General features: G+C 40.7%; 1 protein-coding gene across 4 annotated transcripts in view; it reads right to left on the reverse strand.

Moving 5' to 3' along the window:
- Positions 1-13,734, reverse strand: part of MACROH2A1 (macroH2A.1 histone) — a 209,697-nt gene that overhangs the window by 70,437 nt on the left and 125,526 nt on the right. For 2 of the 4 annotated variants that reach the window (XM_077473994.1, XM_077473993.1), the window contains exon 6: positions 13,298-13,388. The exons of the other annotated variants lie outside the window; for them this stretch is intronic. In XM_077473994.1, the coding sequence (XP_077330120.1) occupies positions 13,298-13,388 (91 nt within the window). The remainder of the gene's footprint in view (positions 1-13,297; positions 13,389-13,734) is intronic. 4 annotated transcript variants of the gene reach the window in all.

Genomic DNA, 13,734 nt, shown 5'->3' on the forward strand with positions numbered 1-13,734 from the left:
GTTTGTACCTCCAAATTTACATTCCAGAATCCTTTGTTATGACCATCCTTTGGCGGGACATATTGGGATATCTAAAACAAAACATGTACAATGCTCATTTGGTGGCTTGGTTTAAGGTCAGATTGCCAAAATTATGTCAGGACCCGTGGAGTTTGCATTCGAAGCAAGAATGACAAAACTACATCCTGGGGTTTGCTAAGGTCTTTACATATTCCCAGAAAGCCTTGGGAAAAATGATCAGTATGTACTTTATTGTTGAGCTCTCTCCGTCCAAAGGATTTACTGCCATCTTCATGGTAGTTGACAGATTAACCAAGATGGCCAATTTCATACCCATGTTGGGTACTCCTTCAGCAATAGAGACTGCACGTATCTTAGTCAAATAAGTGGTCAGACTTCATGGGGTGCCTGTATAACTTCAGAACAAGGAGTAAAATATACATCTAGGTTTTTGAGGGATCTTTGCAGGACACTGATGATTGAAATGTGTTCTTCTTCAGCTTACCATTCGCAAACGAATGGCCAGATTGAACATACAAATCAAGCGTTGGAGCAGTATCTTCTGAGCTTTTTGTCCTTTGTGCAAGATGACTGGGCATCACTCCTTCCCCTGGCAGAATTTGCTTACAATAATGCAGTTCACTTGGCCACAGGGCAGGCCCCATTCTCTACAAACTATGGATATTTTCCATAGTTACCTGGTACCACGCCTGATTCTTTTGCTCCCGCAGTCCAGGAAAAGTTGAAATTCTTGCAGACAAATAACAAGGTGTTGCAAGAAGCGATTACCAAAGCTCAGCAGGACAATAAAACATTCTTTGATAAAAAGAGGAGAGGAGACTTGGATCTCAAACTAGGTGACAACGTTTGTCAACTGCTAATCTAAAACTGTTATGTCCGTCCAAGAAGTTAGGACCTACAGTGCCTTGAAAAAGTATTCATACCCCTTGAACATTTTCCACATTTTGCCATGTTACAACCAAAACCGTAAATGTATTTTTTTGGGATTTTATGTGATAGACTAACACAAAGTGGCATATAATTGTGAAGTGGAAGGAAAAATGATAAAATGGTTTTCAACATTTTTTACAAATAAATATGTGAAAAATGTGGTGTGCATTTGTATTCAGCCCTGAGTCAATACTGTAGTGCTGCAATTACAGCTGCAAGTCTTTTTGGGGATGTCTCTACCAGCTTTGCACATCTAGAGAGAGTGATATGTTTGCCCATTATTCTTTGCAAAATAGATAAAGCTCTGTCAAGATTGGATAGACAGTGTTTGTGAACAGCGATTTTCAAGTCTTCCAACAGATTCTCAATTGGATTTAGGTCTGAACTTTGACTGGGCCATTCTAACACATGATTATGCTTTTATCTAAACCATTCAATTGTAGCCCTGGCTATATGTTTAGGGTCATTGTCCTGCTGGAAGGTGAACCTCCGCCCCAGTCTCAAGTCTTTTGCACCCAATCTAACAGGCTTTCTTCTAGGATTGCCCTGTATTTTGCTCCATCCATCTTCCCATCAACTCTGACCAGCTTCCCTATCCCTGCTGAAGAAAAGCATCCCCACAACATGATGCTGTCACCACCATGTTTCACTGTAGGGATGGTGTGTTCAGGGTGCAGTGTTAGCCCTTGTACACACGGTTGGAGAATCCGTCGGAATGTGTCCTATCGGACCGTTTTGTCGGATAATCCGACTGTGTGTGGTATGCATCGGACTATTTCCGTCGGAATATCTGTTGGACCAAATTTTCCAACTTGCTGGAAATATTTTCAGACAAACTGGTCCGATCGGACATACTCCGATCATGTGTAGAGAAGTCCGATCGGACAAAGTGCCACGCATGCTCAGATCAAATTCCTACATCAAAGCTATTGGCTACTAGCCTGAACGTAGTCCCATCGTAACGAAATTACGTCATCACGTTCTGAAAGATCGGATTTTCCGACAACTTTGTCCGACCGTGTGTAGGCAACACTTTCGGACACAATCCGTCAGACAAAATCCGTCGGACAAAATCCGACGGATTTGGTTGTTGAAATGTCCGACCGTGTGTACAAGGGCTTAGTGTTCTGCTACAGAGCGTTTTACTTTTAGGCAAAAAAGGTAAATGTTGGTCTCATCTGACCAGAGCACCTTCTTTCACATGTTTGCTGTGGCTCTGCAGCTCTCTGTTGAATGCTCTCCTTGCCTGGCCTGTCATTGTGCCATACTCTTTGCATTTTCAGATGAGCAGTGCTCGGTGAGATGTTCAAGCTTGGGATATTTTTTTTGTAACCTAACCCCACTTTAAACTCTATTCCACAAATGTATCCCTGACCTGTCTGGTGTTTTCCTCGGCCTACATGTTCACTGAGGTTCTCTAACAAACCTCTGAGAACTTCACAGAACAGCTGTATTTATACTGAGATTAAATTACACACAGGTGGACCCTGTTTACTAATTACAAGACTTCTGATTGGTTCTACTAGATTTTATTTAGTTGTATCAAAGTAAAGGGGGCTGAATACAAATGCACACCACAATTTTCACATATTTATTTGTAAAAAAAATGTTGAATATGGAAAATTTTAAGGGGTATGAATACTTTTTCAAGGCGCTGTAGACACAGTATATTGGTCCATTTGCTGTCAAGAGACAAATGAATCCAGTTCCTCTCGGAAACATACAAAATTCACCCAGTCTTTCATTTATCCTTGTTAAAGCCCCGCAAGACTAGATCCATTCCCTGGATGTGAGTCAGGTCCACCAGAACCTACAGTAGTCAATAGCAATGAGGAATATAAAGGTTGAAACAATATTCTCATACTCATGTGCATGCTCATAAGTAGAAAAAAAGTATTAGCGTGTGGAGAAAACATATGCGCATGCGCAGATGAACAGGCACATAGTTACATAGTAGGTGAGGTTGAAAAAAGAGACAAGTCCATCAAGTCCAATCTATGTGTGTGATTATATGTCAGTATTACATTGTATATCACTGTATGTTGTGGTCATTCAGGTGCTTATCTAATAGATTTTTGAAACTATCGATGCCCCCCACTGAAACCATCACCTGTAAAAGGGAATTCAACATTCGTGCTGCTCTTACAGTAAAGAACCCTCTATGCAGTTTAAGGTTAAACCTCTTCTCTTCTAACTTTAGTAAGTGGCCACGTGTCTTATTAAACTCCCTTCTGCAAAAAAGTTGTATCCCTATTGTGGGGTCACTAGTATGGTATTTGTATATTGAAATCATATCCACTCAATGTGAGTGGATATGATGTGTCCTTGGATTTCTGCCTGCCTGCTGTGACCTTGGCTTGTATACTGGCTCTATTTCTGTCTTGTGTTCCTGTACCTCACTGCCTGGCTGTGTACTGATCCAGGCTTGTGTCCTGACTTTGTCTCTGCCTGATATTCCTGTACCTCGCTGTTGATGATCTTTTGGCTTGTGTACTGACTACACTCCTGTCTGCCAACCAAGTGTCATGTGTTCCAGTTCCTGGTTCCTGCATGGTGAGGGTTATCTGCTTCCTGCAAACCCCAGCTACCTGCTACACTTCCTGTCATCACTACCAGAAGTGTTGGATAAAAGGTGCAAGGGAAGCCCCCTCTCCAGCTTATTCTCCACCAGGTACGTGACAGTTTAGCAGCATTCTGAATAAATTGATCAGTTTGTGATCATATTGATACTTGTGATGTAACTGCGCTGAATGTTCTCTGAGATTTCAGGAATTTGGACACTGAATAGAAAAAGTCCTCCTGAGAATTTTTGATCTAGCAAAGCTGCAAATAGATGTCCTACTTTCTTAGAATGCTAAAATAGTTAGCTAGTGCCTTTTATTTTTATTATTTTAGCTGGCATGGGATGATGTAATGCGCAGGGACCAGTCATTTCAAAAACACACAGAAATGGGGCCAGCTGCTGTAAGCTGAGCTGCACGTGCATAGCACAGTTATTATTCTGGGGATTGCTGTGAGCCGACAAATAGGTGTTCACACTGCTCAAATACTTCTATAGATGGCAGCTTATCCCATGTTTATTGCATACCCTGTGCTAGGTTGCAGAATGAATGCAGCGCAGAATGAATGCATCTTAGTGTAACTTGCAATATTTAGAGCAACTGCAAAACTATTAAGGCCACACCAGTATGTGCAAGGTGAAAAGGGCCAAGTCTGAATGGCTTTACAGTGATTGCCATAAGGTACAACCTAGTAACCTATAAAAGATGGGCTGAGTAGGGTTATGAGGGAAATTTAGAATTTTAGTTTCCCCAAAATGTTGGTGAAATATATTGGAGTCACTGGGGAAGGCAAAATTAACAGAACTATGGCCAAAGCTTGGGCATGCACAGCTTAGCTTACCTGACCCCTGTGTGTCGGAATGACTAGCTTATGTGCATTTGTAATGAAGATGTCCGAAAACCAGCACGCAGGAGAAGATGCTGGTGCCAGCGAGGGACAGTTGGGAAAAGTGAGTATTGATCTGTTTAGGTCTGGCTTTAAAGTGGAAGTTCAGGCAAAACCTAACTAATTATAAACCTGCTCTCTGCCACATTCTAAACCTAATCTATCTAACCCTTTAAAGCAAAAATCACTATACGTATGATTCTGCAGATCTGGTCTGGTCCCAGAATCAGCGACGTCTTCAGTGTGGAGGTGGGTGCAGGAGAGGCTGGCGACAATGGAAGCCCCATAGCAACTCTATGGGTGACATGACTTCCTAGCCATTTCATAGCCGGTCCTCTCCTGCACGTAGCTTCCACTACTGGAGACCGGACTAGATCGACTGCAGAATAGGCAAGTACAGGGATTTTTGCTTTACAGGGTTATTTTAGATTAGGTTTAGCATGTGGCAGGTTTAGAGTTATTTAGTTTTTGCCTGGACTTATACTTTAAGGCTTGGCATGGATCACTTTTCTCAACACAACCTCTTTAGTAATATATATGTATAAGCTGTGAAAAAAATTTAATTGCCTATTATAGCACAACAGAGTCTGATCTATTTAACAAAATGTACACTGAACGACAACTCCTTATTTACTAAAACTTAAAATCCTTCCACAGCTAAAAATATATATTACACAGCAATATGTATAGTGTAACGTTTTAAAGTGAAATTTTAGTGAAAATAAATTTTTCGCTACAATTAGTTTCCACTGAAAATATGCATATTAGTATCTGGTAGGACTGTCCTAAAATAAAACACTAATTGGACTAATGTCTATCAATTTATATTTACAGTCCTGGGCAAAAGCATCCAGAAAGATCCTTTGGAAGCTGAACCTGAAAGGCCGTAATAGCTTTCAATTAAAACGAATAACCTTCATTCTAACAGCTGCTAAACAAACCTTACCAAAGGCCTGGAAATCTACCATATCCTCTGTGACAAAGGTAAAGTATAACATTGCTAAGTATCTGAAAAGTTCACAACATTGTTACATGACTATAAGTGTCCTTTCACGCGGGGCAGATCAGTGCTGATCCGTCCCGAGGATATCCGCGTGCACAGCGGGGATCGCCGGAGCGATCTCTGAGCAGGAAGATGACAGGTCTGTCTCTGCACACTGCGCAGGGACGGACCTGTCACAGCGCCGCTCTCCCTCATGGGAGATCGGGTGACAACAGACCACAGTGTCCGTCGTCACCCGATCCGATGACGGATAGAAAAATAGCTTTTTCCTCAGTCACACTTTTTCGGATCAGAGAGGGTTGGATGTCAGAGGACATGTCACCGCTGACATCCGGCGCTCCATAGAGCTCTATGGAGCATCCGTTCAGGTCCGCCTGAAAAATTGACAGGCGGACCTGAACGGATCGTCCATGTGAAAGGGGCCTAAGTATACATTCCACAAACATTTGGGAGCCCTAGATAACACATTATATGCCTGTAGATTTGATAACACACATCTTACAATTTAGGTATTTATAGCATACTTCTTTTAACCACTTTCTGCCCAGCCTATAGACAAATGATGGCTGGGCTGTGGCTTTCCTACCCTGACTGGACGTTATATGACGTCCTCTCAAAAAGAAGCGATCGTGCAGGTGTGGGGCGGTGATCTTTTAATGCCTGTGTCCACAGAACACAGCCGATGACTGATGGCTCGCTGCCAGTACCATGTGACCACCGTAAGGAATCACAGCAGGTCACATGTTGATGGCTTCCTTTCATGCCATCCATTGTGTACAATTGTGTTGGCTAGCTGTGTTTGGTCAATTTGATCACATAGTACAGACAAAGCCAATGACAGACCATATGTACCATGTGATTAGCTTTGACCAATCCCAACTAATCACAACAAAACCGACTGAATGATTTAAGCACACACGGGCGGATTGTATGGCCTACTTAGTCCGTCATACAATCCGACGGACAGTCCGTCATACTTTCGAATGAACGGACTTGACCACACACGGATGCAAAAACAGTCCGTCGAAAGCTTGCGCGATGACGTGTACAGCACGTACGACGGGACTAGAAATAGGAAGTCCAATACACAGCAATGCAACCTTTCGCCGTGTAAATCCTTTCTGAGCATGCGTCATTCTTAGTCTGTCGAACTAGCCTACTGACGAGCGGATTGTCCGCTGAAACCAAAGTATGACGGACAGTATTACGGAAATTCCGAAATACTTAGTACGCCAGACTGCACGCTGAAAAAGTCCGCTGAAGCCCACACACGAGCGGACTGTCCACTGAAATGTGTTTCGACGGACTAAGTTGGCCATACAGTCCGCCCGTGTGTACGCGACTTTAGTTTAATTCAGTAAAATGCTTGCTTATAGCAATGTAATACACTGCTATAAGCAATCTAGTGATCAGGGACCACCGGTCCCTGATCACTACGACACCAGTTATATGATGACCCAGTACTGTACTGGTGACAGTATGTGAAAAAACATATATATTTTTTTTTTAATTTGTTTATTTTTCCAAAATATTATGACAAAAAACTTACAACTTCAAAAAACCCTCCATGCCTCTTACTAAATACCTTGGACTATCTACTTTTCAAAAAGGGGTCTTTTGGGGTATATGTCTACTGTCCTGGCATTTTAGGGCCTCAAGAAATGGGATCTGAAATGAGGCCATCAGTACATCAGGATTAATAAATTTTCAGATATATATACCATAGTTGGGGACTATAACTTTCCTACAGACTAAATATACACTGATTTGGGTTATTTTCACCAAAGAAGTGTAGCATAATACGTTTTGGGCTAAATTTATGAAAAACAATTATTTGCTAAATTTTATAACAGAAACAAAGAAAAACATTTTCTTCCCAAAATCTTCAGCCCATTTTCGTTTATTTAGCAAAAACTAAATAAAAAAAACAGGGGTGATTAAATCCCACCAAAAAAAGCTCTATTTGTGTAAACAAAATGATAAAAATGTTGTTTGGGTAAAGTGTTGCATGACCGTGCAATTGTCATGCCAAAGTGTGACAGTGCTGAAAGCCGAAAATTGGCCTGGGCAGGAAAGGGATACAAGTGCCCAGTATTGAAGTGGTTAAGAGTAACCTCAGGCACCACATTTCCCTTTCCTCATCACCCACTACACCTTCTACTTTGCCCTCTTGCAAAAGATAAATAAGATTGCGCTATGGACAAGTTCCACCCGTTCACCACACAGGCAAGGGGAAAAAAGAATATATATATAATGAAATATAGTGAAATAAAGATAAATTAAATTAAAGAATGAGCTTAAGGGGTTAAAGCTGCCTGTGCTTGAGACCTATCCCTAAGAATAGGAATAGGTTAGAAATCTAAAATATAAATTAAGCTTTGGCGCTAAAACCTTTTTGTGCACTGTGAAATGCTAAAATCATATATAAGTGTAAGATGATCTATTATCTCTGCTGGTGCTCTGAAGAATGTTAAAACAAATTGCGGTGGAAACCTCTTAAAACTACTGTATACGTGATATTAAAATGTGTAAAAAAAAAAAGAAAAGAGGATGTATGTCTATTGATTTACACCTCAAAAAATGCACATATGTATGGAAAAAAATAGTGAATCAATCACATAAAAACAATTAAGAATACTACTGTGTTCGATAAACATACATAAACCAATATCTAAAAAATCATATGCAAATATGTTCAAAGTGATAATCAAAAAGCGTTTTGTGAAAGTACCCAGAAAAAAATAATAATAATAGTGACAAAAAGTCTTATAATGTCCAACGGAAATTTTCAAAGTCGCATCAACTAGTTGCTGTAAAAACGCATGGAACTTTCATCAAATGAGGAAGGTAGAGTAAAGTGACTAGTGCAGAAGGGTTAAATGCATTCCTCTCCGGTGCGCCACTCTGTGTTAGGCAAAAGGTATGTATATGTGCTCACCAGACAAAAAACCCTCAATGGGTTAATCGAGCAGCCACAGTATAAGCCACTGTGCAGCTTTCTTTGGGCTCTGCTTCTGCTATGCCGGGGAGATGCTTTACACTTTTCCTTCCATAAGTGGTCCGTTTAGCAATTATACATGAAGGGAAACAGAAGTACAAACATAGTGCAATACTGTTGTTTGAACGTTTTTTTTGTTTATTAAGAAGTCAGGTTACTCACAATATCCAAAGAGACAAAATCGCTTTCAAATTAGCCGCGCCGGCGTTGCTGCTTGTATACCAGTATAAGGTGCACGTTCTAGGCCACGCCCTACGCGTTTCGTCAGAGCGACGTCATCTGGAGCTCCAGATGACGTCGCTCTGACGAAACGCATAGGGCGTGGCCTAGAACGTGCACCTTATACTGGTATACAAGCAGCAACGCCGGCGCGGCTAATTTGAAAGCGATTTTGTCTCTTTGGATATTGTGAGTAACCTGACTTCTTAATAAACAAAAAAAACGTTCAAACAACAGTATTGCACTATGTTTGTACTTCTGTTTCCCTTCATGTATAATTGCTAAACGGACCACTTATGGAAGGAAAAGTGTAAAGCATCTCCCCGGCATAGCAGAAGCAGAGCCCAAAGAAAGCTGCACAGTGGCTTATACTGTGGCTGCTCGATTAACCCATTGAGGGTTTTTTGTCTGGTGAGCACATATACATACCTTTTGCCTAACACAGAGTGGCGCACCGGAGAGGAATGCATTTAACCCTTCTGCACTAGTCACTTTACTCTACCTTCCTCATTTGATGAAAGTTCCATGCGTTTTTACAGCAACTAGTTGATGCGACTTTGAAAATTTCCGTTGGACATTATAAGACTTTTTGTCACTATTATTATTATTTTTTCTGGGTACTTTCACAAAACGCTTTTTGATTATCACTTTGAACATATTTGCATATGATTTTTTAGATATTGGTTTATGTATGTTTATCGAACACAGTAGTATTCTTAATTGTTTTTATGTGATTGATTCACTATTTTTTTCCATACATATGTGCATTTTTTGAGGTGTAAATCAATAGACATACATCCTCTTTTCTTTTTTTTTTTACACATTTTAATATCACGTATACAGTAGTTTTAAGAGGCTTCCACCGCAATTTGTTTTAACATTCTTCAGAGCACCAGCAGAGATAATAGATCATCTTACACTTATATATGATTTTAGCATTTCACAGTGCACAAAAAGGTTTTAGCGCCAAAGCTTAATTTATATTTTACTTTGCCCTCTTGTCTGCTATTACTTTTATCATTCTTACATATTCTTCTCTTTTTTACGGGCCAGAGTTCACACGTAAATTGCACTGGAACAAGCTCTGTGTTCCTGGGCGATTCATGGCAGTGCGATTTTCAGCCCATTCACGTAAATGGACTGAAATCACATTAGAATGCACTAAAATTAGTCCATGCACTAATAAAAATGTGCTGCAACCAGATCGCATCGTACTGCACTACCATGTGATCTGGTGCATGCAAATGCACTGTTTGTGGTCTGCATTTGAGTTATCTTTAGGAATACATGGACACCCGAAGCAGATTGCACATCCAATACATTTTGAATGTGGTGCAGGAAACATCAGAAGAACGTGGGTTTTCTGCACGGCATTGTGATGTGAATGAACTGTCAGTTCTGCAAAAGGTACAAATGTCTTGTCTTTCTAACATTGTTGGGGCATAAACATATACATTTAACCACTTAAGGACCAGGCCTCTTTTTCAGACTTGGTGTTTCCATGTTTAAAACAGTTTTTTTTGCTAGAAAATTACTTAGAACCCCCAAACATTTTATATTGTTTTTTTTCTAACACCCTAGAGAATAAAATGGCAGTCATTGAAATACTTTTTTTCACACCGTATTTGCGCAGCGGTCTTACAAGCGCACTTTTTTTGGAAAAAAATCACTTTTTTGAATAAAAAAATAAGACAACAGTAAAATTAGCCCAATTTTTTTTATACTGTGAAAGATAATGGTATGCCGAGTAAATTGATACCCAACATGTCACGCTTCAAAATTGCGCCCGCTCGTGGAATGGCGTCAAACTTTTAGCCTCAAAAATCTCCATAAGCGACATTTAAAAAATTCTACAGGTTGCATTTTTTGCGTTACAGAGGAGGTCTAGGGCTAGAATTATTGCTCTCGCTCTACCGATCGCGGCAATACCTCACATGTGTGGTTTGACCACCGTTTTCATATGCGGGCGCTACTCACGTAAAAAAAAAAAAAAAAAAAAGAAAATCTGACATTTAAAAAAAAAAATACCTTTAAGAGGTATGGGCAGAAGTGACGTTTTGACGTCGCTTCCGCCCTCCTATGGTATAGAGACGAGTGGGGGCCATCTTAGCCTCACTTGTCTCTATGCCCAGCAGATGGAAGGACCCGATCGCCTCCGCCGCTACCGACGGCTCCGGTAAGCGGCGGAAGGTGCGGGAGGGCGGCGGGAGGGGGGGTGGCACCTCTCCCGCCGCCGATAGCGGTGATCTCGCGGCGAATCCGCCGCGGAGACCACCGTTATCGTACAGCCGACCGCCGCCTGAAGAGATGGATATCTCGGTTGTGGCAGCAGCTGCTGCCGTTACCGAGATATCCCCCTTCAAAAATAGGACGTACATCGTCGTGCGGCGGTCGGCAAGTGGTTAAAGAGGAAGTAAACCCTGATGAGTTTACTTCCTCTTTCATTCCCTGCAAAGGCAAAGCATAATGGACTACTATGCATTGCATAGTAGCCCATTATGTGTCACTTACCTGACACAGGAGCCAGCGAAGTCGCCGCTGTCCCCTGTAGTCCGCCGCATCCATCTTGTTGGTGGGGTCTCGCAGCTCCGCCGCTGTCAATCGGCGAAGCCGCGATGACGTCATTCCCGCGCATGTGCACGGGAGTCGACACGCGCGGCAGCTCCATTCTTGGAAATGCCGCGCTCAGTGCGCCTGCGCGGCGCTGTCTACGGCACATGCGCCGTAGACAGCGGTGCCCGTTTTCGGGCAAATATCTCCTAAACCATATAGGTTTAGGAGATATTGCTTGGACCTACAGGTAAACCTTAATCTAGGCTTACCTGTAGGTCAAAGTGGTTTGTAAGGGTTTACAACCACTTTAACACTTGTTGTGCTACAGCTACTTGATATGTACAAATTGATAGCTGCAATACTTGTGCTATGTACCTGCTCAACATGATTTGTTATGTATAAATTAATTTTTATTAGAAGTGCCTAAGGACTGATTGCTAGATATTACACTACATTCATTAGAAAACACTGATTCCATCAGAAAAAAAGACAACCTTAAATTGTAAAACATTTAAATATGCAGTTGAAATACATATACTTACTGTTCATCCAGCATTGTGATCCAGGCACACCTGCCAGATGGCACAATCAGATTGCTGAGCTTACTTTTCTCCACTGGAGTTAAGCATTACAGCTTGGTCACTGACCCTTCTTTTTTGACAATCTCTTCTTCTGTCAGCAAACCGTCAGTGTTAGATTTTACAGTACAGTGTAATGCAGAAGAGCATGACTGACTGAAATTGCTCTTTCTCCCTTTCCTAGTCCCAGTCCTCAAGGAACTATGAGAACTTATTATAAAGACAAATTCAGGCACTTATGCTAGCTTTTGAAAATATATGTATACCAATGTCTAGTAAGTACAAAACTGGGTAAATGGTGATCTTTTAATATTTTTCTGGAGTACAGGTTTATAATGGTTGTATGTAAGCTGTAAATTTCTGACTCATTTTTAAAATGCCGGGAGCTTTTGAGTCACCAGAAAAATCTAACTGCCTCTAGGTACATTGATTGATTTGTCAGCTATCACCAAGTCACTCAATATACTGTATGTATCAGGGCAGTCAGAGGCAGATATCATAGGGGTCAGTAACCTCTGTAACACCTGTATCTCCTGACTGAATTAGATGTTTAAATAAAAACTTTATGCTGGATGTTTCCTATATACAGGAGCATCTCACAAAATTAGAATATCATCATAAAGTTAATTTATTTCAGTAATTCAATACAAAAAGTTAAATTCATATATTTTATATAAAAGTGTTACACACAGAGTGATCACAGAGAGCACTCCATGCTTCCCTCTGCTGACCAGCTTTATGGAGAAGCCAATTTCATATTCCAACAAGATTTGGCTTCTGCTCATACTGTCAAAAGTACCAATACCTGGTTTAATGATCATGGTATCATTGCTTGATTGGCCAGCAAACTTGTCTGACCTAAACCCCTAAGAGAATCTGTGGGGTATTGTCAAGAAGAAGATTAGAGACCCCAGACCCAACAATGCAGATGAGCTGAAAGCCACTTTCAAAGCCACCTGGGCATCCATAACACCTTAGCAGTGCCAAAGGCTCACTGCCTTCTTGCCAAACTGCATTGATGCAGTAATTCATGCATAAGGAGCCTCGACCAAGTACTGAGTGTATACTATACTGTACATAGACATACTTTTCAGTAAGCCAACATTTCTGTATTCATTTTTTTTTTTATTATTGGCCTTATGTAATATTCTAATTTTCTGAGATACGGAATTGTGGGTTTTAACTAGCTGTAAGCCATAATCATTAAAATGAAAAGAAAGAAGTGCTTGAAATATATCACTCGGGATATAACACATATATATAAAATATACGAGTCTCACTTTTTAAATTAAATTACTGAAATAAACTTGGTGATGATATTCTAATTTTATGAGATGCACCTGTATACTATACATATGAAACATCCAGCAGAAATAGTTTATTTTTTTAACATTTTTGCATGCTGCTTCTGCCTGTAGGCAACAAGTGTTTTGTATAGTATGCTTACCCTTAAGTCATCTTAACTCAGTCATGAATACAGCACATTATTCTCCTAAATAACCATGCATATACAGGTATGAAATGCTGCATCACTAAATTTTTCATTACCTACTTCACCACCGGTGTAGAGGTCAGAGCCTGTCGGATGAACGACAGCATCGCTTTCGAGGTTGGCAATGTCAGCCTTTACAACTTGCAACTATAATAGGCAAACACATGTACGTCAACCAGGTTGGATAAGGGACATATGGTGCATTCATTAGTTTACCTTGATCCTTGTATTCCTACCTTCAAAGCTCATGTATATACTGAAATCCACCTGAATTATGAAATACTGAAAGGAGCAGAAGTGGAGGTGTTCATGAAGGCAACATTATTTACTAAATAATATTTTAAAATGTGGATAACACTGTTCATACAAATGATTAAATAAAGAATTTAACTGCATAGTGGTCCTGAAGGACAATAAGTTGGTTGTAGTTTCTTATTCTTCATCTCTCCCACAATATCAATTGTACTGGAACCTTAAGGGCCTGTTCACACCA

Source organism: Lithobates pipiens, unplaced genomic scaffold, assembly GCF_037356315.1.
Source record: "Lithobates pipiens isolate NorthernLeopardFrog02 unplaced genomic scaffold, aLitPip1_a1.2 Scaffold_8, whole genome shotgun sequence".
NCBI classification, from domain to species: domain Eukaryota; kingdom Metazoa; phylum Chordata; class Amphibia; order Anura; family Ranidae; genus Lithobates; species Lithobates pipiens.